The sequence below is a fragment of the Corvus moneduloides genome, chromosome 4 (assembly GCF_009650955.1).
Source record: "Corvus moneduloides isolate bCorMon1 chromosome 4, bCorMon1.pri, whole genome shotgun sequence".
Taxonomy (NCBI): Eukaryota; Metazoa; Chordata; class Aves; order Passeriformes; family Corvidae; genus Corvus; species Corvus moneduloides.
This window is the reverse complement of record NC_045479.1, coordinates 70,735,349-70,759,877: the sequence shown is the minus strand read 5'-3', so window position 1 is coordinate 70,759,877 and position 24,529 is coordinate 70,735,349. Positions and strand designations below refer to the sequence as shown.

Below are 24,529 nucleotides of genomic sequence, written 5' to 3'. Positions count from 1 at the left end.
ATTAGAACTATTCCACCAGCAGCTATGATCCTTTCCCAGCAGAACAGAGAAAAGGGTATTTGTGTGGGTCAGGATCCAACCCCAAGGTCTCTTCCAGCCCCTGTGGGTTGGCTGGGTGGGAGGGCCCTTGGAGAAGCCCAACACTGCTGCCTCCATCATGCTGAGAACCAAACTTCACCTCATTTACTATAAACAGACAAACTGGGAGTGAGTTCTTGCTGAGACCTTTTGAAGTTTTTGGATACTGCAAGCTCTGTGCCTAGCAGGAAATTAGTCAAACATCACGGGAAGCTACAAAAGCAAGGAGTGACCCTATCCAAGCCAGGGCTGTTATTGGGGGCAGGGGTGAGTGAAGACACTATTTGGATAACCCTTGCTCAGGCACCACAGCTCAGACTTGCGTTGCAAGGCAAATATTTACCTACGGCCTAAACAAAGTCAGCGTTTCAGAACTTTGCTCAAAATGCTGCAAAAACCTGGGCTGTTTCCTTGAACTTGTCTCAGAGAAGGGAAGAACTTGTGTCTGTACCTGTGCAGGCTGTTCTTAGGAGGAAACAAGTGGGAAGAAAATGAAGTATCTGAGCAGCTTCCTGGTTTTGTTCCTCATTTGTGGAGTCAGAGGCTTTGATCTTGTTATCGACGACATCCCAGATGTGAGTATTTGGAGGCAGGGCCCAGGGCTCCCTTGCTTGCTGAAGTCCACACAGAAGCTGCAGTGGGAGCAGAACTGGGTCACTGCTTCAGAGTTCTCTTCTACTTTTAACTGTAAATATTCTGATAATGTCATTTGTAGTGTTGTTTTTTTAATATTACTGAAGTTGGGATAGTATGAGAGTAATGCCAATTTTCTTTTCAAGCTGGTTTCATGTTTTGGCTTTAGTGTTGCCTTTTCTGGTGTGGTTTTAACCTTTAAACATTCAAGTGGGCTTCTACACTCAGATCTTCAGCATATTTTATACCCTGTTTCCATGGAATAAGCAGAAACAGGGCACCTAGACATCTTTGTGGATGGAGTCTCCTGTGTGGAACACTATGAACTTCAGAAAATCTTTGCATGGAATTGGGTTATTGTTAACAGGAATTCAAATATGGAGTGAATATCCTATTGACTTTACATTCCTCAGCAGAGGGATGAGATAATTTATAAGAGACTCTAATTTCTTGGCATAATACAATGATGAAAAGAAGTATAGTTATAGCTTTGACTCTGAAACTGAATCTAAATTTAAACCCCCAGGGTCAGGTGAACTTAGATTTGGTGTCTACACCCATTTCCACGTTGTAGTTTTGAAATATTTCTGTGAAGTCAGCAGGGATGATATGAGGCTTTCTTTTCCTTTGCAGAACTAATAAAAATCTTCAGTGAGCTGGGATATCCTATTTTTCTTTATTTTTACAGCCATTTTCTTGACTCAATGAGATTTTAAAACCAGGTTTGTAATTCCCAGGAAAAATATTCCAGACCTGTGGTTCTTTCTAATTGTAGATGCCTTATCAATTTAACATCAATGTGCTTAAACAATTTAAATTCATTTTATGCAAGCCTTTGTATGTATGCTATCACATAAGTTGCAAAGGAACTCATGCACTTAAACTTCTTTATTTCCATAAATAAAACTCATAACAAAATTTAATTAAGAGTACTGCTGTGGTGTGACCCACACTTCTAAATGAATCAGTGCAGCTTTGCCCTTGGAAAAGACCTGATGTTCTTTTGCTGCCAGTGGGAAAAATGTAGTTGTCAGGTAGATTGGTATAAAACCAGAGAAAATTTCTACTGGTTTGAGCAGAAATTCTCTGAACTTACTGGTTTGAGTGAGATCAGTGTCTGAAATGCTGTAGTTTCCATGGCTAGACCCGTCCTGATGATAATCATCTGCCTCTTGCTCTTTGTGGTCATTTCATGTTAAATATTACTCCTTGTTTCAGAGGGAAAGGCTGTAAAATGATGGTAAAGGTCATGATCTTATAGGAGTTTATAGAACTGGTTGGCCACTGAGGGAAACTGAATGTGTGGGGATTTTGGGCTGAGATGGTTTGTGCTTTTGCTCCCCATTCCCATCCAGGGGAGGTAAATTCCTTTTAGAACTCTCCTGTAAAGTGCTAATCAATAATAAATCAAATTATAAATCAAACAGTAAGGCAGCAGCAACTCTTTCTTTCTTCTTCTCTCCCCTCTAGGAAGTGAAAAACCTGATTGATCTAGAAATTGATGGATTTCCCTCAAGCTCCAAGGCGAGAAATGGCAGGTACCAGGTACAGTACCCAGAAATGCTTCAAAGAGGAGGGAAGCCAGAATGCCTGGGAGCTCTCTCCAGGTATCTTGTTCCATGTCCAGGGTTGTGAGTGTGCAGTCAGGTGGGCCCAGCTGGTCTTTATAGGCATTGAGACTTCCATATCTCTGGTTGGGACCTCTTAAGCTCTGCTCTCCCTTAAGCACAACAAGGCTTTGTTCTGCATCTGTGCTCCTGGGGTGATAAACAATGGAGATGCTTGTCTAACTTCATGTGTGGGGAAAGTCCCATTGATACTGGTCAGGCTTTTCCATGAGAAAATGGAAAAGGACTTCAGACACTGACAAGTGTAGGCTGAAAACTTTCAGTCCATTCATTCATGTTTAACTCTGGTCAAAGAGCAACACTCAGTGATGAGCTGGTGGCATCTGAGACCTGGGAAGAAAATTTGTTTCCAGCACACTGATGGGTTGCAGGTTATTTTAGTCTGTTGGGTTGGGAAACAGAAACATTTAGAGCAGCATTGCAAGCGTTTTTCTGTGTTTTACATAGTAGCAGTTAATGATAATACTCATGAAATCAGTTGTTTGAATGTGTTAATTTTTCATTACACTGCATGAAAGAAATTATGATCAGAGTGGATCTCGTCCTCCACCAAGCTCTGGTGCTGCTTTTCTTGAGCTTGTTCAATGTCGTGAAAATGAAAGATCCTCTTGAGTAATGTTGGATTTCCCAGCATCTTTCAAATTACACACAGGCAAACCTGATTTTTTTTTTATCCTAAGGCTTTGGATGGAACTTATTGATATCTAAAACCTGCATAACAGTGGAAGAAAATGGCAGATATTAGTATGAGTATGAATCAAGCCTGCTCACATTTGCCAGTCCAGTATTCAAATAATTTAATCATGATCTAAGCATGATAATGAAATCCCCCCATTGTTGCACTTCTTCGGGGCATCACTTCTTTCCAACGTGTCTGTATCAGTGCCACATATGTTATGTTGCCTTTGTTCCCAAAATTTCTGGATACATACAGCCACAGACATATGCATGCAGTAATTTGCAATTCTACCACTGGTTTCATTATACCAGTTACTGCTTTTATTCCCATACATTATTTCCCATCCTTTACCTATGAAATGAATCTTTGCAAACCAGTAGAACTAACATCTCAGCTGCTCTTACATTAGCTGAGTCACAGTAAAATATAACCAATGAGATTAAACTGAACTGTGCAAATCATCTTGAGACAGCAGCTCCTGGCCAGCGCAGGCACAGAGTTATTTACTGTTCATTGCTAAAGGAAGATTGTTTCCCATATTATTTTTTCAGCACTATGCTTTTCTGCAAAGAGCTCACCAGTTCATTGGCAACAAGGCAACAGAGCTCCTTGCAGGCCCTATTGATTGCCTCTAAATACAGAGGATGGTTTTCTAGGTACAGATAAGGTGTTCTATTTTGCTCCTGAGTAATTCCCAAAATGCTGTGCCTCAGGTATGTGAATGGTCCTCGTGACCACAGCAGCAGATCGTTCCATGGGCTGGAATGCAGGTGACCTTGTGAACCTCTATATGGTGGTGCACAGCTGTTATCTCTGTTTTGGAGATAGATAATGTGTCTAGACTTGTGATGCACCCTGTGAGGTGGGATGTTCTGCAATAGAATCCCCAGATCTGGGTCCTGATCTCTGACTGTCCAGAGGCAGGTGAGATCACACCTTTTTCCTTACTGTTCTGCCTGCCTGGTTTGCCCTCCAAGAGAAGCAGCACAGGAAGGACATATGGAAAGAGATAGGGTGGAATGATAGAATCATGGAATGATTTTGGTTGGAAGGGACTTTAAAGACCATCTTGTTCCACCTTCCACACCTTCCACTAGACCAGGTTGCTCCAAGCCCCACCTGACCTGGCCTTGAACACTTCCAGAAATGGGGCAGCCACAACTTCTCTGCACATCCTTTGCCAGGGCCTCACCACCCTCACAGTGAAGAATTTCTTCCTAAATCAGCTGGTTGGAGACTCCCCCAGCTCCCAGCATATAAATGTAACCAAACAGACAAGGATTCATCTGCTGCACTATGAAGACAAACTCTACCAATTCTTAGGTCTGAAATTTCTCTTCTTGCATCTCACAGTGAGGCTCCCCTGAAAGGAGTGTGAAGAGGCTGCAATGGATTTGGAGTGTGTTTAAAACTGCTTAGGAAATTACAGGAAAACAAGTGAATTATGAAGGAACAGCACCTCAGAGAACTGGAAGGGCATTCCAGGTAGATCACAGAATCACAGAAACATGGAATGGTTTAGGTTGGAAGGGCCCTGAAAGATCACCTAATTCCAACCCCCTGCTATGGTCAGGGACACCTTCCAGTAGACCAGGTTGCTCCAAGCCCTGTCCAATCTGGCCTTGGACACTTGCAGGTCACATCTTCTATCTAGTTTCTCATGTTGGGTATCTGCTTTTCAACATTTTTTGTGCCCCAGTAGAAAAGAAATTTATGTCAAATGCAGAACATCTGTGATTCTGCTCTCCTTATTTTACTAAATAGCCACAATGTCCATGCACAGTGATTTGAACACTGTGAAGGGTTAAATATCCATAGCCTGCCCAGGTGTCAGGAGAAGATGCATCTCAGTATGTGAAGACAGAGCCCAGCATCTGTCCTTCAAACAGTTCCTGAGGCACATGTTGTCTTCATTCTAATTAGCAATTTGCCATGCATGAGATACAGCTCAAGATCCTGTTTTGTGCAGTGATCAACAGGTCTGGATGTGGTTTAAAAGCAAGGAGCAGCCATGAATTCTCATGCTGGAAACACCAGGCGCCTCGTGTGCCACAGAAGTCCCTGTTGTCAATAATCACATCAGCACTCAGACCTGAATGGAGGATCTTCAAGGCCAGGTTGGATGGGGCTTGGAGCAACCTGATCCAGTGGAAAGTGTCCCTGCAAGGGAAGTGGAATTAGAGGATATTTAGGGCCCGTTCCAACCCAAACCATCCTGTGATTCTGTGTTTCTATGATTCTGGGGTTCAGGTACCTGAAAATAAAGGTACAGCTCTGTTCTCCTGACCTGTTGGCTGCCCTCGTCAACCCCTGAGTTCCCACGGGTATGGCTGGCCCACCCCATGTCTGATTTCTAACAAATCCATGGAAGTCTCTATGTGTGCCAGTGATAAGCTCCGTCTCCATCAGTGCCTCCCCCTTCTTCCAAGAACAATCAGGCAGAAAACCTGGGCATCCTGAAAGCTTTAACCACCATTCCTAAAGTGGGTCAGGAGCCCTAAGCTGAGAACCAGAAAAGTACCCCCATAAAAAAATAACCCCTCTGTGCTAAGGTGTTGGTCTTCATCTTTCTAAAATTAAATTTCTTTCAGTTAATGTTGGTCTAATTTTAATTTGTATTCAAGCTGGTGGTGTTCCCCATGCCAAGGGTATGTGTGGGACCAACAATCATTCTTCATGGTCTGTTTCTTTATCAGGTGTGGAGGTACAGTGCACTGTACAGTAAAGTTTGTGGGGTGTCAGGATGGACTGAGACAAGATCAGTCCATCAAGCTTTGCAGAGGGTCTCTAGAGAGCCATGAACTTCAAGATCTTGAAATCCCAGGCAGAATGGTTCAGGTAGAGTCTTTAGAGCTAGAAAACAAAAACCTGCATTTATTCTCAGGCAGGCAAAAATCTTGCACTGTCTCCATCTGCCTTTAAAGGGTCCTTAAAACCATGTCTTTAAAATGAACTTGTTGTGACATCATCATCATCTCTTACACAGCACAAGATTTCCCTAGAACAGTATATTAATTAGTTTCAAATGAAGTTAACAACTGCAGAGCAATCTTTGTGTGCATCATGGGATTAAAGATGTTTTCATGGTCATCTTCCGTGGTTTTGGGTCCTCTTGACCCTGGAGAGCTGAACCGGCATAGTTGTGATGATAATATGAACGTAGATCTCTCCATTAAACAATTGCATCTAGGTGAGCCAAATTCCCTTTCAGGGGATTAATATAAATATTCCATACGTGAAGGCGATTTTTTAGGGAATTAAACTGAATTATTCAAATGGCCACAAGATGTCAGCACCTCGCCATAGAAATTTCCAAATGGAATAATTCATAAGGCGGGGGGAAACCACAATCATTAATGAGCAATTTCATCTAAGTAATGCACACATAACTAACTTCCATAGGCACAAGAATGTAAATGTAATATCGATTACACAATGGATTTTTAAATTCATAGATATTGCACATAATACATAAATAAATATTCTCTAATATAAATGACAACAAAGTGAGCTAAAGAAGTCTGGGGTTTGAGGTTTTTCCACTTTTCATAGAAAAAAAAAGAACTTTCCTGTTAAAAAAAAGGATGTCTGAGGATGACTTTCTGCCATCATGATTTGCATTCAGGAAGAATGTTTTTCTAGAAGAGAATGTTTTCTTCTAAAAAAAAAAAAAGACAGAGGAAGAAAGCTGTCCTGTTTATGATAGGCTCTGAGGCACAGCTGGAAGATCACATGCTTCAACATCCCATGTAGAAATACATAAAATAAGACAAAAGGAATATTCACACTTAGTCTGGGATCTCAAACCAATTCTCATTCATGTCCAGAGAAGGGCAGACCCAGCAAGGGTCTGGAACACAACACAAGTCTGATGAGGAGCAGCTGAGGGAGCTGGGGGGGCCCAGCCTGGGGAAAAGGAGGCTCAGGGGGCATCTTCTGGGTCCCCACAACTCCCTGACAGGAGGGGGCAATCAGATGGGGGTCAGGCTCTCCTTCCAGAGAACAACAGACAGGATGAGCGAAAACAGCCTCAAGTTGTGCCAGGAGAGGTTTAGGTTGGATATTAGGGAGCAATTCTTCACTGAAAGGGTTGTCAAGAATTGAGACAGGCTTCCCATGGAAGTATTGGAATCACTATTGATGGAAGTGTTCAGAAAACATGTAGATGTTTTGTGGTAGTGCTGGCAGTGTTGGGTTGATGGTTGGACTTGATCTTAGAGGTCTTTTCCAGCCTTAATGGTTCTGTGATTCTCTATGATTCTATGATTCATGATCTTAGAAGATAGTTTTAAGACACTAATCCCTGTCTTGAAACAGCTAGTCAGTGTTCTTCGCCTTGCTGAAATATCCCCTCCATCTTCTTCTTTTCCAGAGGAGCACATCTGACTGGGGCTACGTTGGAGATCTGGTGAGTATTTTTCTTCCTCTGTGGTAAATAATACTGAACAAAGTGATTTTCTAGTTAACCATTTTTTGGAAATCAATCCCTCTGTTTGTTCAGTTCCTTGTTTTTACTGCTGGTTGGGTATTAACCTATTTTCTTTAAACAGAGAGCTGTTTGCACAATACTGTTGATACATCTGCTCTTGGAGGGAGAAGGGTATGGTAAATATGAAGAAATAAGCATCAAAAGTGATTAGACAAAGACAATGTCTTAATAAAACACTTAAACACTGTTTTCTCTCGGCTGTGGTTTAACCATTTATAACACTAGGTCAGTAACCAATGCTTCAAGTCTCCTCTATTTAGGACTGTTATTGAAAATGTGAGCTCTCTCCTCCTCATTATATGATGTTCAGGATTACTGTGTAGCTTTCCATGCTGGATTGCACTCATAGAGTCATTCCAAGGACTCGTGTGGTGAAAAGCAAGGAAAACATTCCAGTTTAATAAATACCCTCTTTCAGCTGAAAAGTTATAATGAACTTTATTCACATGAATATCCTGCCACAATTGCCAGGTAGAATATGGAGATGTCCTGAACTTGAGCTCATGTCCCCTCTAGCTGCCATACTGTAAGGAGCAGCAATTAAAAAGTAGCACTGAGTCTATAAAAATGATTGATATTGTCCTCTAGGGCATCTTTTCCAGCAGTGCCCTGAATTTATAGAGCAATTTTGTCAATTGCAGGTGGAGGATGATGACAAGATAGGTCTTTACAGCTACAAAGTTCAATCCACCATCACATCTCGGTTGGCCAACACAATGATCCAAGCCAAGATGGTGAACAATGCAAAGAGGCCTCAGCCCATCGTATTTGACGTGCAAGTCCCCAAAGGAGCTTTCATTGACAACTTTACCATGTAAGTAGTGGTCAGGTATCAGCCTCATCCTCTGGAAGCATTCAATGGGCTGGAAAGGAAGTATTTGTAAAAGCAAAAGGCTCTTACTACTTTCCAGGTTCGGTGTAATTTTTGCAGGCTTTCTCAAAGAAAAAAGGCTCATGTCACCAGTCAGTCTGTCTGTCCAGGTCTTCCTCTCCACTAATTATTGAGCTGTTGGTCAGTATCAACAAAACTGGACAAAAGTCTCAAATAGACTAAGCCCTCACCTTGCCAGATCAAGGGAGAGAGACCCAAATTAGAGCCCTCACTGAACAGAAACTGGCCTGGCTCAGTACCCATTCAGAGAGGCAGCAGCCAACCTGCTGGTCAGGAGATGTCCTGATCCATATTCCAAACCAGCCATGACTTCAGTAAGTGCCTTCCCTGCCCAAAGCATGGGGAAAGTGTGAAGGAGGTGGAGGAGAGCAGGTCCTTCTCAGAGCACAGTGGTTCTGGCTACTTGAAAAAAAAGCAGGTAGGGAAAAAGATAGAGCTCTAGTGAAAATCAGACTCCATTACTTTGGGGTTAAACAAGAGCCTTGTTATTTCATTTCCCACCAGCTTAGATTGCGCTGATGTAAACTGACGAAACAGTCCTCAATTGTAAAGTTGTTTCTTTTGCAAACTGACTGTGCTTCTGTCTCCTAGGGATATCAATGGTATCACGTTTACCAGCCATATTCGGGAAAAATCTGAAGCCAGAAAAATGTACGCTCAAGCAAAAGCCAAAGGCAAAGCTGCTGGAATAGTCAGGTATAAACACTTTGGCATTTGGGTTTTATACTGAACATACTCACAGGAGAACTGGGATGACCCATCCCAGGAAGAGATAGATGAGGGGAAATCCTGAGATGGAAAATGCTTACTTGCAGCAGCTCTGATATTTAATTATCATGGACTTAGACTGTGTTTCTGCTTTCAGCTTGCTAAAACACCCTGTGCTAACAGACAACTGCAGCTCCCTGATAGAGGCCACATTTAGAATCAAAAATGTGGCCACATTTAGAAAAATCCTCAGTCTAGACCAAAGTGCAAAGAAGTTTTTTCCTCTCCTTGTATTTTCTCAAAATAACCTCACAGCTGACTTTTCAGGAGCAATGCCTTGGATATGGAAAACTTCCAAACAGAAGTGAACGTGCCCCCAGGAATGAGGATACAGTTCCAGCTTCACTACCACGAAATGATCCGAAGGAAGCTGAGCTCCTACGAGCACGTCATCTCTGTGAAGCCAGGACGCCTGGCCAAGCACATGGAGGTAAAGCAGAGCTGGGGTATGTAGGTGAATCCTTGCTGAGAAAGCACCCACAGTTCTTGGGGAGGTGTCTCTGCCCATGGCAGGGGACTTGGAACTGGATAAACTTTAGGATCGCTTACAACCCAAACCATTCTGGGATTCTAAGACAAATCATGGTTGTGGAGGGACAGCCAGAGACCATCAGGTCTCACAGGACGCTACCTCATGAAGTTGGGAGTTTTTGTGAAAAGCACTGTTCCAAATAAATAGAGAGTGTTGTTTGTTTTCCTTCAGTCAAGTCAAGTTTACACAAGAGTATAGAAATGTCAAAGCTTGTTTGCCCAAGTGGTTCTGATGTGAGTCAGACATGATTCAGGAGATTCTCAGCTGCGTTTACGAGTGGAGACAGGGCACATTTGCTCGTCACCATCCCACGTTGCTCCGAGCCCTGTCCAACCTGGCCTTGAACACCTCCAGGAATGGGGCAGCTCGCCACACTAAATGTCCTGCCTTCCTGCCTTTAGGTGGATGTCCGCATCATTGAGCCACAGGGACTTCGCTATGTGCATGTTCCTAATTCACTCGGAGATCATTTTGATGGAATCACCACCATCTCCAAGGGAGAGAAAAAGGTAACCGCTCACAGATGGGAAAAAGCACAAATCTTCAGTTTTCACACTCACTCTATGCAGTCCTGGCACTTTTTGTACATGGAAGCATGCAAAAATGCAGCAAAAGTCTGTCTGTATTTCCTAAATAATATGCCAGGCAGTATTGTTTCTTGATGTTCAAATTCACCCCCATTCCTAATATAGCAAATTATTTCAGAGGTAGTATGTGTCTATATTATGCCTTATCTTCTCAGGAAATTTCAAGTTATCCAGTTAATACAGAAAAAAAATGCCATAAAGTCTGCATGATCAATCGCATGACTAATGAAAATGTTTCCTACTACTCAATCTACAGACAAATTCCAATCTTTTGTTTGGGGGAAAAAAAGTCAATTAGAAACCTATTAGAAATGTTGATAAAATTATGGATAGTTTCAACTAGGAAAATGTTAAATAAGCCAACGTATTGCCTAATAGAAAAGGTTTGCACAGCTCCAGTTGAAAGATTTGGTGCTGTAGATGGGTCATGTGATTTGTGTCACAGTTGCTACTACAGAATCAACATATCCGGGCAAACCTTAGTGCTGCTTTTCTTCTCAAGTGACGAAGTCCGTTTTCCACAAATAGTGAAAGCAGAAAACTGTTCAGTGAAATCAGGTATTTCATGGAGAGGTGGACTCTCTTTGTGTCAATCATCCCCCTCTCACACAACCCCTGGTTGACTGATGATCTCTCCTCGTTTCAAGGCTCATGTTTCTTTCAAGCCAACAATGGCTCAACAGCGAAAATGCCCCAAGTGCTCATCCACGGCCGTGGATGGAAATTTTGTGGTGCAGTACGATGTGAACAGAGAAACCACGGGGGGAGAACTGGAAGTAAGTGTGTCTGCTCAGCTGGGACCAGAGATCTGGGAACACAGGAATTGCTGCCCTTCAGCAGGCTGTGCTAAACTTCATCCTTCAGGGGAATGAGCGTGAGGACGAGCTCTGTATCCAATTGAAAGAACAGAGGGATTTTAAGTGGGCAGAATGGATTTATTTAATTTATGACTAAGACATGGGCTTACATATAGTAGGAGAAGATTCCTGTCATGTCCAAAAGCCAATGTCTTTATACCTGGCAGCACTCTGGTGATTTAATGTAGAATCAGAGGATGGAGCCATTGGATGTTGTACCAATACATCACAAGGAGACAACCAGAACATTACTATTTTTATGTTAACATGAAGCTGAGTTATGAGGTTGAATTATTACAGGCAGAAGAGTCCTTTTTAAAAGCATTTTTCATTCCTCCCTATGCTAGTGCATGGAAGTTGTGTGAGAACCAGACTCTGCTTTTATTGAGTAAAAATGGTGTAAGGCTACACAGATGTGCAGAGCTGAAAGCTGGAATTGGCCAATAAAGAAGAGGAAAAGACAATAAGGAAAAAATAATTGGCTCATTAAGAAAATAAGAATTTTCTGCTCTGTTGTTGTTTTGAGTTTTCTGAAATCTTTTCTATCACTCACTTCACTGCAATTCTTTTATTTTATTTTGCAGATTTTTAATGGGTATTTTATTCATTTCTTTGCTCCGGAAAATCTTGATCCACTGCCCAAAAACATCTTATTTGTTATAGATGTCAGTGGTTCAATGTGGGGACTGAAAATGAAACAAGTAAGTGTTTTACCTCTGTTGCAAGATGAACCTCCTGCCAACTTCCCTCATGTGCTTTTCCATGCAATTCTGTAGCACACTGGCATGTAAAATTACCAGCTCAGTTCTTTACACTTTACTCCACTGAATTTGGAGAATATTTGGAATCAAAGACTTAATGATTTTACCCTTTGTTTATAACACTTCTTCCATATTGTAAGGAAGAGGTGGTACCAGATTTTAACTCTAAATTTAAATTTTATTTGACAGATCACAATATATTTTTCAAAGGCTCTGACCCCCTTTTTCTATAATGTTCTATACTGAATCCTGGGAAAGTCTCAGTGGCGATACTCCATCCCTGCTTTCAAAACATGGATGAATTATTGACAGCCCTCTGAAGACCACTACAGATTGTTTAGACAACATAAGCCATAGAGGGGTAAAAAAATGCTAAAATTAAGATATTTTAGTCTTCAAGAGAAAATGCTCTGAGAAAGATAATCAGCTTCCAAATATGCAAGCAACTGTTCTGAAAGGGAAACTCATCAACTGACATTCCTGCCCAGCCAGACTAGAATAAGACGGAATCAGATGGATTTGCAGCAGGAGAGATTTATGTTGTATATTAGGAAAAACTCTGTAGTTCTGGGTGAGGAGTTTGGGAGATTGCATATCATGTGTCACTGAAAGGTTTTAAAAACTGACTAGACAAACATTAGCTGGGGATCATCCAGGTATATCTGAATTTCCTTCAGAGCACAATAGTAAGGCTTGGCAGATTGCTTCCTTGGGGAAATCAGTGTTGCAAAACTGGGATACAGGCTAATTGTCACTTGTTTAAGTCACACATCTTCTGATTTTACTCTTCCTAACTGCAGTTTTTTGTGTTTCTTTGGTGAAATGTTCGACATTATGCAAGAAGTGCAAAAAAGGAGAGATTTGGACAGCAGATGCTAATTTGGATTTCAGTGCTCATGTGCTTATTCCACAGAGGTGACAATTTGCCTGTGGTTACCAGCTAAGAAGAGGCTTTCATAAGCAGGAGGCATAAACCTGTCTTCTCTTAAATTTCTCCTCAGACCATCGAGGCCATGAAGGCAATACTGAGTGAGCTGCGTGCTGCTGACCAGTTCTCCCTGATCGACTTTAACCACAATGTCCGGTGCTGGAGAGATAATCTGGTCTCAGCCACCCCATCGCAGGTGGAAGATGCTAAGAAGTACATCCAGACAATCCATCCCAATGGGGGTATGAGGTTTTGATTGCAAGGTGCTAACAGAAGTTCCATATCGCAGGAATGGGTACCTCAGACAGCCTTCAGACTGTCAAGGGTATTCCTGCAAAGGGAGTCTGATTCTCAAGATAGAAAAAGCATGCCTAAAGAAGAGCAAGAATTGCAGTTTATTGTGTTAGGGGACGTTTCCTTCTATGGCAGATAGAACATAGACCACAGAACAGCTGCCTTTAATCTATCTTACCTCCTGCCTCAGAGATCCCAGATATCCTTGAGAGATCAAGTCCATCTCATAGGCCTGGATGAGCAGGCAGATGAAATATTCCCCAAGCAGGGAATCACAATCACTTGCCCCTGGTTCACAGCCAGCTGAATACGAGCCCGCAGTGTGCCCAGGTGGCCAGGAAAGTCAGTGGTGTCCTGGCTTGTATCAGCACTTGTGTGGCCAGCAGGACCAGGACAGTGACCCTCCCACTGTGCTGGGCACTGATGAGGCAGCACCTTGAGTGAGTCCTGTGTTCAGTTTTGGGCCCCTTTCGACAAGAAAGGCATTGAGGTGCTTGAGTGAATCTAGAGAAGGGCAACAGAGCCTGGAAAGGGTCTGGAGCACAAGTCCTGTGAAGAACAGCTGAAGGACATGGCTTGGTGGTGGGCTGGGTTAATGGTTGGACTCGATGATCTTAGAGGGCATTTCCAACCTTAACGGTTTGTTGATTCTATGAGCTACTAAATTCCATGTGGACAAACTGTTTATCTTTTTTGTGCCTTCATTCTCTGCCTGATAAACAAGGACAGATGCCCTTTTTAGCTGTACAGGTCTTTGGAAGAGGCTTATGATGATTTTAATCTGGCACTCTCTCTGAAGTGCAGTTCTGGTTTGGTTATTCAGTTATTTGTACATCAATAGCGTGGAGAGGCTCTCCCTAACATCAGAGCCTTCTAGTGCTGTGGCACCTTCATTTCCAGAAGTTCTCACTAGAATGAACATGAAACTATAGATTTGTCCAAAATCATCAGTGGGCTGGGAATAGGAAACCATGCTGGATATATGAGTGCCTGACTTTGTTACCCCAAAAGAATTGACAGATAAGCTTAGAGACCAGCTATCATCCAGCAAAGCCAGTTTCAGTGCAGCGTTTTACTATCTTGTCTCTGAAGCTGCTGATTTTTTCTTTCTTGACAAAGAAAATACCTATTTTCTGACTGCTCAGCCTTCAGATTTCTGTTCCTCTCATACTGATTTCTTACTCTGCCCCTTCTATGCCACAAATCAAACCTTAGATAAGCTCAGCAAACATACACCTCTTCTTGTTCAAGGAGTGGACTGATAGCCAGAAAACGAAGTTTTTCCGTGCTCTCATTCAATCACCTGCCTGCAAACCCAGTAATTCTCCCCACAGCAAATAATTCCCAACACCACAGATGGTCACACTGGAATTAGTGAGGGGCAATGGAGGAGCCTCATGAGGATGACAGCTTGGGGTGAAAAAGGGAACCAGAGTGCAGAAGGGTGTACCTAAACATCAAAGAGGAGGGGTTTTGCTGCCTTGATCTCAGCTCTTGTCAGTGTTAACTCCACTAGAATCTTAGAACTGATCTGGATTCAACAAGAATCAAACTTGTTTTCTTCATTGTGTCTTTGACAGGCACAAATATCAATGAAGCTCTTCTCCGGGCCACTTTCATCCTGAATGAAGCCAAAAGTTTAGGCATGTTGGACCCTAACTCAGTCTCCATGATTGTATTGGTGTCTGATGGAGACCCGACAGTAGGTAAGGATCCTGATTTGGGTGAGAAGAAAGGCTGGTGGGGTAAGCCTGAGAAAGGCAACAAGTAGATAATTTGGCAGGAAGTTAAAGAAAAAATCCATTCATCTTTCTTCTGATTCTTTGTGCTGCCCTTTTGGCAAGTGCTAGAAGTGCCATGGGGCTTTGCACAGAAGCTTTCAAAAGATGAGCAGCTTGTTATGCAGGTTATGAATTTCTTGCAATTTACAGAGGTGCACAAGTCGTGTAGGACAGGTAATCAAAACAGCCTTAGAGAAATTGGGCTTTTGTGCAAGCTGGTCTAGTGGAAATTGCCCCTTCCCAGGTCAGGGGGATTGGAACTGGATGATCTTTAAAGTTCCTTTCAACACAAACCATTCTATGAGTCTATGATTCTACACTTCTACAAAAATTTCTTCTTCCCATGACCTTAGCCTGCACAGATCTATGCAGTCACAGACATAACATCAAAATCAGGAAAAAAGAGTGGAAAGCAAATTAATTTGGATTGGATTTGGTAGAGGTCAAAGCAATTGCTGACTTGAAGATGTCCGCTTCAAAAAGTCTGCCATTAAAAATAAGCCTGAAAAAAAACCCAGTCTGAATGATGACAGAGAACATCTTAAGTATGACAAAGTATAAATAAAATCTTCATGGAGGTATCTTAATCTGCAGAGATCTTGAATCACTAATTCTGGGAGAACTCTAGATGCGCTAGAATTACAAATCCCCAAGAAAGTTAAGAGCCCTGGATATACAAAGAAAATGCATCAGACACCAAAAAAAAGCATCCAAAAGAATTGTCTTCAGTGAAAACAAGTTAATCTCTATCCAGAAGAAGCTCAAATGTTGCTGTAGGCAATGGAAATTTGGCATTGAGCTTGCCGTCTAGATTTCCCTAATATCCAGAGAGAACCAGAGACACAGGGAGAGCAGGAATGTGCTCACCTCCATGGAGACTTTTCTGTTGCTCAGGTGAGTGTCACCCTTTCTGTGTCTCCAAGGTGAGCTGAAGCTGACAACAATCCAGAAGAACGTGAAGCAGAGCATAAAGGATGAATTCTCTCTCTTCTGCCTCGGGATTGGGTTTGATGTAGATTACGATTTCCTGCAGAGAATCGCAACTGACAACCGTGGCATGGCCCAGAGGATTTTTGGAAATCAGGAGACTTCTCTCCAAATGAAGGTGAGTTTCTGCCTCATTCCCTCTGAAACTCTCCTGTTCTGTTCACAGCTGTAACTCCACTAGCAAGAGGGTCTCAAAACCCACCATTTCCTCTGAGAATCCTGCAAGATATCAATCACATTTCAGCTTAAGTGGTCCTAGTTACAGTTTTAATAATATCTATAACACATACTTTACTTCCCTGAGTAGGAATAATATTCTATAAAACAGCCTTAAGTATACAAAAAGATTTTCTGAATTAAAATTAAGGCCTGGATGTTACTTTAGGCCATTTCCTCACTAACAAAAAGCCTAGATACAAATGCTAAATGATAATCCAGACTTAGCCAATGTAAGAAAAATTTCAACTCTAGCTCTGGCTCCAAATCTGTGAACAGGAATTGCTGCTGATCAAACTCTGACATCCTTATACTGTTACTATTCCCTGATTTCACCATCTGTACAGGAATTAAGTGGGAAGTATCTGGGTGTCTTACACAGCAGCCCAGAGCTGACCAACTTGATAATGGATTGAGGCCACACTGTGCTCAAGACTTTTAGGTCTAGGAAGAGCACAGCCCATGGATTTCTGACCATCCTTTAACTTTCACAAGACTTGGACCAGATATTCTTGCTGTACCCCCTTAAAAGTGTGCTAAGGTCCAAGTATGAAGAAGTCTGCATTCTGTGAGATGAGGAAATTCCCCCTTGCTCATGAGGGCTCCAGGTTTTGTCACCCTCTGTCCTTTCAGTAAGAGTGGCACGTGCGGGAGGGTCACTTCATGTACAACAAACTCACTTCTCTGTCTCCTTCCCTCTCAGAATTTCTACAACCAGGTCTCCACCCCGCTCCTGAAGAAGATTCAGTTCAACTACCCCCAGGAGTCAGTGTCAGATGTCACCCAGAGCAGCTTCCACAACTACTTTGGTGGCTCGGAGATAGTAGTGGCTGGGAAGGTTGACACAGAAAACCTGCAGCACTTAGAAAGCATCGTCACAGCAACTGCAGTAAGTGAAGGTGTCCCTGGGATACCTGCTCCAGGGATTTGGGCTGGTCCATTCCCTCCTGTGTACAGTCTCCCTGCTGAAGGTTAATGCCAGCAGAGTGTGTTGTCTGCTTGGGTTATGGGTGGGAACATGGGAAAACTCATTGGGAGATTTTTCCAATAGGGTTTCACAATAGCTTCAAGCACAGCCAGGAATAGTCACTCCCTACACCCTGCAGCCTGCCAGATGAACTTCCTTCTAATCAATATACTAAAAAGATTCAATGGAGACAAAACCATGGATTTTCCTTCATGCTTTGTGGAGATGCAGGAGTGATCCCCTAAGGTAACTCCTTTGATGTCTGAACTTCCTACTGTCAGGGAGTTCAAGCTGGTGGATCTATGGCATGTCAAGTCTTAGCACTGCCCTTGTTTGTGTGATGAGACTTTTCAGGGCTGCTCTTCCAGGTGGAGTGGGATGGGAATATTACATCCAGATCTTTCTTTCTGAGGAGGAATGGAATTATCTGCACTCTTAGAGGGCTTAGGAGTTATCATTTGCTAGTTGCTGGAAAAAAATCAAACATTTTCAGTATTATTTCCTGCCAAAACACAGTGCAGTCCAAGGGTCTGTGGTAGAAAGTAGAATTTGGTTTTTGTTCTTCAGTGGATTTGGATGTGAAAAAGCCTGAGGGGAGCATTACAGAGCTCTGTCAAGAGCATCTTCTTTTGGCATGTGGCAGCACCTCTTGGGCTACTGTTAACAGCTCCTTGAGCTGCTTTAAGCCACTGTCACAGAAGTGTCTTTAACAGAGGACACTCCTGCTACATCTTCCCTCTCCATGGCAGTCAGGCCAATGCTGCTGGGACTTTCTGATCTAGAAGTGCCTAATAGCAGAGCCAGAGTGGGTCCATAATCCCAAACAAGAGGTGAATTCAAAGCACCCCGTTCTCCTGACTCCCCTCCCTTATCTTTCTCTCTCTCTGACTCCACAGGCAAATGCAGAGCTCGTCATGGAAACCCTGAGAGATGTTGAAGAGCTGGATGGATTCATGAAGAAGGACAAATACGCAGATCCTGACTTCACCAGGAAGCTGTGGGCCTATCTGACTGTCAACCAGATGATGGCAGAGAGGTGGGGAGAAATGTGCTCAAACAGTCCTGGCTGTGGGGCTGAGGGAATGAAATGATGGAGATTTGCCCTATGGAGCCTGAGTGAGAGCCATGGAGCAGTTCAGGATTAATCCCTTCAGCCTTTCCTTCTTGCAACACCACTTGGCTCTGTGACCCCTCCATGGTGGAATTGCCATGGCAACTGCCCTGTACAGCTGCTAACCAGGAGTTCTGCTTCTGTTTCTACACAGAAACGCAGCCCCCACTGCAGCTTTGAAGAGGAACATCACCAAATCCATCCTGCAGATGTCTCTGGACCATCACATCGTCACCCCCTTCACAGCCATGCTGATAGAGAACGCCGAAAAGGATGAGATAATGCTGGCAGACCAGCCCAAAGACCCCAGGAAGGGCTGCTGCCCAGGTCAGTGTCTCACTCTGACCATACTGTGTCTCTCATCTTGTGTGAAAGCAGTCTCTGGTCTGAATTAGGGACACAAGAAAGAGGATGCTGACAGAGATTTGACCTGTGCAATCTTCTGTCCTGCTGCTGTCCCCCAACTCCTGTTTCCTCTTACTCCTCTTCAGAGCAGGGTCAGCAGACGTGAATGTCAGCCCAGCATATTAAAACAAACCAAGTTTCATGGATTGTTTAAGATCATGTTGCTTTATGAACTGAGTGGGAGAGAGAGGACAAGTTCTTTTCTCCTGTCTCCATCATGGCAAAGGCACAGAGAGCTCTAGTACAAAGGAACATGATCACAGTTGTTGTATTAAATACTTGCACTTCTTTGCAGCCTTTATTCATGTGGGTCATCCCAGAGCATGCAGGAAGAGTCCTGCCTTTTCTCATGTACCTCAAACTCAGGACCAAAGTCAGCAAAGCTTTTACCATAAGCTGAATTTTTAAAATTCAGGTTTTTACTTGGCAAAACATTTCAGCCCTTACATTGGAGGCTTTGCAAAAGTGGGGACTGCCCTCATGCATGAGAGATAAAAAGCCAGGCTCCATATTTTCACCAATAAGTTATGGTGAGCTATCTTCCCTGCCAAGTCATATTTTACTGGTGAAGACACTGGAGAGAATCCAACCTTATGTCATTACACAAACCTGTTGTAAATGGTGTTGCACCTGCTTTACATTAGTACAACAACATCAGGCTTTGATCTACTGCAGCAGTCTAAAAATTACACTATTGGATATGTCAGCACTTACAGAACCCTAACTGTGAGTGTCATCTAACAGGTACTCTGGGATTAACTCCAAATGCACCCAATAACAACAGAGGGATCCCAGGCTGGGCCAATGTCACAGCTGTGCCAGTCAGCTTCATGCCTGAGCATAGGAGCCCACCTGTGTCCTCCCTGAGCATCAACAGAGGTAAAACCTACAGCATTTCTCTGCAAAGGAACACCAGACACATCAAGACTCCTTGCCCAATGACTCACTACCATCCCTAGAAGTGTTCCAGGCCTGGCTGGATGGGCATTTGAGCAACCTGGTCTAGTGGAAGGTGTCCCTGCCCCTGGCAGGGGGGTTGGATCAATATGGTCTTTAAGGTCCCTTCCAGCCTAAGCTTTTTCTTTATAAATTATGGAGCATTTTTGGCCTTGAATAGATGAACCTGTAAAAATATGCTGTAAGCTACAAGGATAAAACTATTTGGATCCTAATAGAATCTGAAGTATCTAAGTGACCCCATGAGCTGCTGTGTGCTTTCCTGAGGCTGGGGCTCTTTGCTGAGCTTAACTTCAGCTTCTCTGCAGTAGCAGAGTTACCTCCACTGTAAATGACAGATGAAAGCTCTTGTAGAGTTACTGCTGTAGTAAATGGCAGATAAATGTTCTGCGGTAGATAAAAATCTCTGAGTGCACTTGTGACTGATGGATCCTGTTAATTCTTGGGCCTCTGCCACAGTTCAGTGCCTATTTGAGCAAGCCAGCTGTGAGAATCACTGCCCATAAACACGGTGTTACTACAATAACTCTGTGTGCGATTAGTGTATTTATGTAGTGATCACACAAAGAGCGCCCAAACTCCTTCTCAGCACAGGGAAATGTCAGCCACCACCAACCCAGCAGGAGCTGGGCAGAGTTTTGCACTGCAAGACAAGACTGGAAGCAGCTGCCTTCAGTGATGGGTGCAGGTGTTTTGTCTCATTTGAGGCAAATTTTAAAGAACATATGACTTTCAGAGGGGCCCAATCCTGCCAGGGTGTTAAATATACTGTGAGAACAAGTCCTGGATTGTATTCCTCAGTAGGATTAGTGGGCAGGATGTGTCTTTACCTGGCATCAGTTTGGTCCACTGCATTTGGCAGCTCCCCTCAAGCCAGGAATGTCACATCCTTCCCTTAAACCAGGGAACTGTATGAGGAGGTGGTGTCAGAGGGGCTTTTGCGAGGAGCATCTGAGAACTTTCTTAGCTACCTTAGGGTGGAAAGAGCCCTCATTCTACTATGAGGAGTCCCAAAAAGTGATTCAAAATCTTTTTGAAAAGACTTTGTGACCCTCCCCTCTAGTGCTGATCTACCTCTCACACTTGTTTTTTTTTCTTTTTCAGTGGACAATGACCCACATTTCATCATACACCTGCCCAAGAGCCAAAGGAACATCTGCTTCAATATCAACGCAGAGCCTGGGAAGATCCTGAACTTGATTTCTGATCCTGGCACTGGTAAGGGAGTAAAACTCGGTTTATTTTACAGCACAAATTTCTTCTCTCAGGTCTGAAAGGTGTTCAGAGGGAGGAGGGGAATTGCCTACAGGGGGGACTGTGTGCTGGCAGGAGTGTGGCCAGCAGGCTGAGGGAAGTAGTTATTTCCCTCCACATCTGGAGTATCATGTCCAGTTTGGGCTGGACTGAATTCAGTGGTAGCCATCAAGATGATTTTGGGGCTGGAACAGAGGACAGAGAGGGAGGGGCTGAAACATCTGGGTTTGGTCAAGCTTAAGAAAAGAAATGGTGGATCCATGGTGGATCCATGGTGGATCTTGCTGCTGTTCTCAATCACATAATCAGAAGGTGAAGGTGAAACCTCACACATCTCCAAGGTGCACTGCTAAGGGATAAGAGCCTACAGAAACAAGGTGCAACAGGTGAAACTCAGAGTAGGAGAGAGCTGCTGGGAAAAATCCTTTCACTGTGAGGATGGCCAAACACTGGGAAAGGAGCCAAGATCATGGAATAACAGAGCAGTTGAGGTTGGCAAAGACCATAAAGATTATCAAGTCCAAATTTTAACCCAGCACTCCCAACCCCACCACAAAACCATGTCCCCAAGTGTCACATGCACAAGTTTTTTGAACATCTTCAGGGATGGTGACTCCAGCATTTCCCTGGGCAGCCTCTTCCAATGACCACCCTTTCAGTGAAGAATTTTTCTCTAATATCCAATCTAAACCTCCCATGGCACAACCTGAGGCCATTTCATCTTGTCCTATGCATCCCTTACACTACACCTGAAGGGGTTTTGCTCCTACTCCCAGCAAGATCTAACAGCAATTCCCACCAGATTATTGTGCTAAGGCATTGAACAGCAGCATCAGGAGGCAATTTAATAAATTATTCTCTTCTCTTGGCTGAAAAAATGAGAAAAACAGGGGGTCAGAAGGGTTCCTGTTTCTGTTGATGATGTCGTGCTCCCTGTTGAGATCAGAACTCCAAGCCTCCAGGCAGCGCTCCAAGACTGAGGCAATGTTTCCTTCACTGCTCTTCACAGGAGTTGTGGTCAATGGGCAGCTCGTCGGGGCCAAGAAAGCAAAGAATAAGAAACTTAACACATACTTTGGCAAAATTGGGTTTTATTTCAAAAAGAAAGGCCTGAAAGTAGAGATAACCACGGAAACGATAACACTGAAAGATGGTTCGTATGCCATCACACTGACCTGGGCTGACACAGGGCACATCATTCGGAAACAGTGAGTTGATAATTTTTTTGCCTGTTCCCACCTAATGCTGTTTGAGATACTCTGAGGGTTCCTGCCATGCCGTGATTCACATCATCCAGGAGAGCTTCCCCTGCAGATTAACAGCTATCAGCCATGCTGGACACTACAGCACTGTTTAGGCAGCAGGACCACATCCAGAGTCTCCATTCACTGTAGAAAGATCTTAAATTTTTAGTGGAAATTTGGTTGCCTCAACATGGGGAGGAAGCATCTGTTTGTTAGGCACTGTCCTGCCAGACCTCTGGGTACCTCTCCCAAGGCTCAGGGGTTTTAATGGATCCTCTGACATATCTGCCATCCCCATGGGATTGTTCTGGATGCCTGAGAGCATCTCAAGGGGCTGAGAGCTTTTGTGAGGGCAGGTGAACTGACCCTGCCCCTTGGTCCCTCTCTGCCAGGCTCCTCATATCTGTGAAGAAAGAAAGCAATGTTACCATCACTGTGGGGGAGGAGATGTCCTTCATGGTTTTGCTGCACCGCGTGTGGAAGAAACACCCGGTGAATGTTGATTTCCTGGGAATCTACATTCCTCCTGAAAACCAGTTCTCTCCTGCAGCCCATGGGCTGATAGGTAAGGGCTGGGGGCTGCACAGTTGGAATGGTGGGGCACTAGGAAGGGGTTTTGCTAGATCTTTGCATGAATTTTATAGACTCATAAACCCGTAAAATATCCTGAGTTGGAAGGGACCCACAACAAGTCCAGCTCCTGCACAGGACACTCCCAATAATCTCCCCATGTTCCTGGGAGCATTTTCCAAATGCTCCTTAACTCTGGTTTGGTGCTGTGACCATTTCCCTGGGCAGCCTGTTGCTGTGTCCAACCACTCCCTGGGTGAAGAACCTTTTCCTAATATCCAGCCTAAACATCTCCTGGAATATCTTCATGCTGTTAATTTGTTGGTGACTATGTCCTGATGGAAAAGGTGTGGAAATAAGTGAAAAAGAGAATAGGGAAACTCCTGTAATGTCCTGGAAGCCCCAAGGACACTGTGGAACATCAGGGACCAGGAGATTATTCCTTATTCCAGATGGGGAGGGTGTTTTCAAAACAGACCTGACTAGACTTGGTGGCACAGAAACAGGGCTTTCACTGCCTGGCTAAACTGGTGCAGGTTGAAAATAAAATGACCAAAACAAACCCCTCAAACCTTTCTGAGAAGATTTCTGCACAAACATCTGTAATTCAGCTCTTCCCTAAATGACAGCCCTTTCTGGCAGTGGTATAATACAAGAGCAAGGCCTCAGTTCATAGGGAAAATCAACCTCCTGAGTCCTGGACATGCAGGGCTCCTTTTGAGGAGCAGAGGTTGTTTTCCCAATTAGTGACAGACAGAGTGCCCCATGATCCATGCAGGATTGGTTTGCCTGCTGGAGCTACTCTGATTTTCCAAAAGTGCCTGGCAGCAGCTGACATGGAACTTCAAAGGTCAGGACACACAAACAGCTTTAAACCTCTCCCTGATCAGGTCAGTTTGCATCTGAACCAGAAGTGTCAATCCACCACCAAACACCTGGGCAAGCTCCAGAGAAACCACAAGCCATCATGGAAGTGAAGGGCAACAAGTTCACTGTTACCAGGTAGGAATCATGTGCTTCATTACTCTCTTTCTAAATCAGCTCTGTTCTTAGAGCTGCTCAGCATCTGATTTTGTCAGGTTCAAAACGTGACTGGAACCTCCACAGAAAGGCCTCTGAGGTCACAGAACTGTAAAATTAATTGTGTTTTGTGGTTATTTCTGCTTCCTGCTGGCGGAAGACACATCTCCCTGCTTTGGCAGAGCAGCACCAATATTGAGCAGGATGCCCAGTATCTCCTTGTCTTCTTGCCATGTTGTGACCCTGCTTTGGGTGTCCTCTCCCTGCAGGGGTGTGCAGAAGGACTACAGGACAGACCGTGTGCTGGGCACTGATGTGCTGTGCTGGTTTGTGCACAACAGCGGCAAAGGCTTCATAGACGGCCACTACAGAGACTACCTGGTCCCCCACCTCTACAGCTTCATGAAGAAACCCTGAATGTTCCAGTTTATTACAAAAAATTCCTATCTGCTCCTTCGTGCCCAAACGAGTCCTCTGAGCAGCAGTCAGCCTGTCACACCAGGGTGACTGGAGGCAACCCCAACCACTGTTTGCCTTGTTTTATCAGTGTTTCAAAGACATGTAAACTCCCTTTTCTGCTAAGAAATGAAATCTGTAATAAAGTGACATGCTGGGTTGGAGGAGGTGTCTTCCTCTTGCTGTATCTGATTTAATGGGCTGTAAACTCCATTAAAAACTTCTACTGTTTTCTAATACCCATTTCATAGTAGAGGTGTAACAGCATTGTGGCTCCTGCTGTGCTTAACACACATGACCAGATTTAATATGTATTTCATACTTACACCTTTGTGTTTTCAGACTGCTGGGAAAATGTAAGTTCATACAATGTTGGACTGGGCAAAAAAAAGGATGTTCATTAAACAAAGGAGATTTAACAGAAAAGGAACATGG

The 24,529-nt window shown here is 43.7% G+C and overlaps 1 protein-coding gene across 1 annotated transcript; it reads left to right on the top strand.

The window, feature by feature from the left end:
- Nucleotides 1–441: 441 nt before the first annotated feature.
- ITIH2 (inter-alpha-trypsin inhibitor heavy chain 2) lies at nt 442–24,261 on the top strand. Its single transcript, XM_032105897.1, has 21 exons — nt 442–653; nt 2,182–2,256; nt 7,391–7,426; nt 8,149–8,321; nt 8,991–9,095; nt 9,435–9,597; nt 10,101–10,208; nt 10,934–11,062; nt 11,728–11,844; nt 12,906–13,074; nt 14,707–14,832; nt 15,831–16,012; nt 16,814–16,999; nt 17,974–18,113; nt 18,343–18,515; nt 19,338–19,472; nt 20,655–20,768; nt 21,814–22,012; nt 22,441–22,613; nt 23,509–23,620; nt 23,908–24,261. The coding sequence occupies exons 1-21, from the start codon at nt 570–572 to the stop codon at nt 24,053–24,055; spliced, it is 2,847 nt and encodes a 948-aa protein (XP_031961788.1). The 5' UTR covers nt 442–569; the 3' UTR covers nt 24,056–24,261.
- The last annotated feature ends 268 nt before the right edge of the window (nt 24,262–24,529 follow it).

Coding starts and splice junctions, on each gene's coding strand:
- ITIH2 (XM_032105897.1), top strand. CDS start 570: ATGAAGTATCTGAGCAGCTTCCTGGTTTTGTTCCTCATTTGTGGAGTC. Junction 7,427..8,148: donor GGGGCTACGTTGGAGATCTG/GTGAGTATTTTT, acceptor TGTCAATTGCAG/GTGGAGGATGATGACAAGAT. Junction 23,621..23,907: donor AACAAGTTCACTGTTACCAG/GTAGGAATCATG, acceptor CTCTCCCTGCAG/GGGTGTGCAGAAGGACTACA.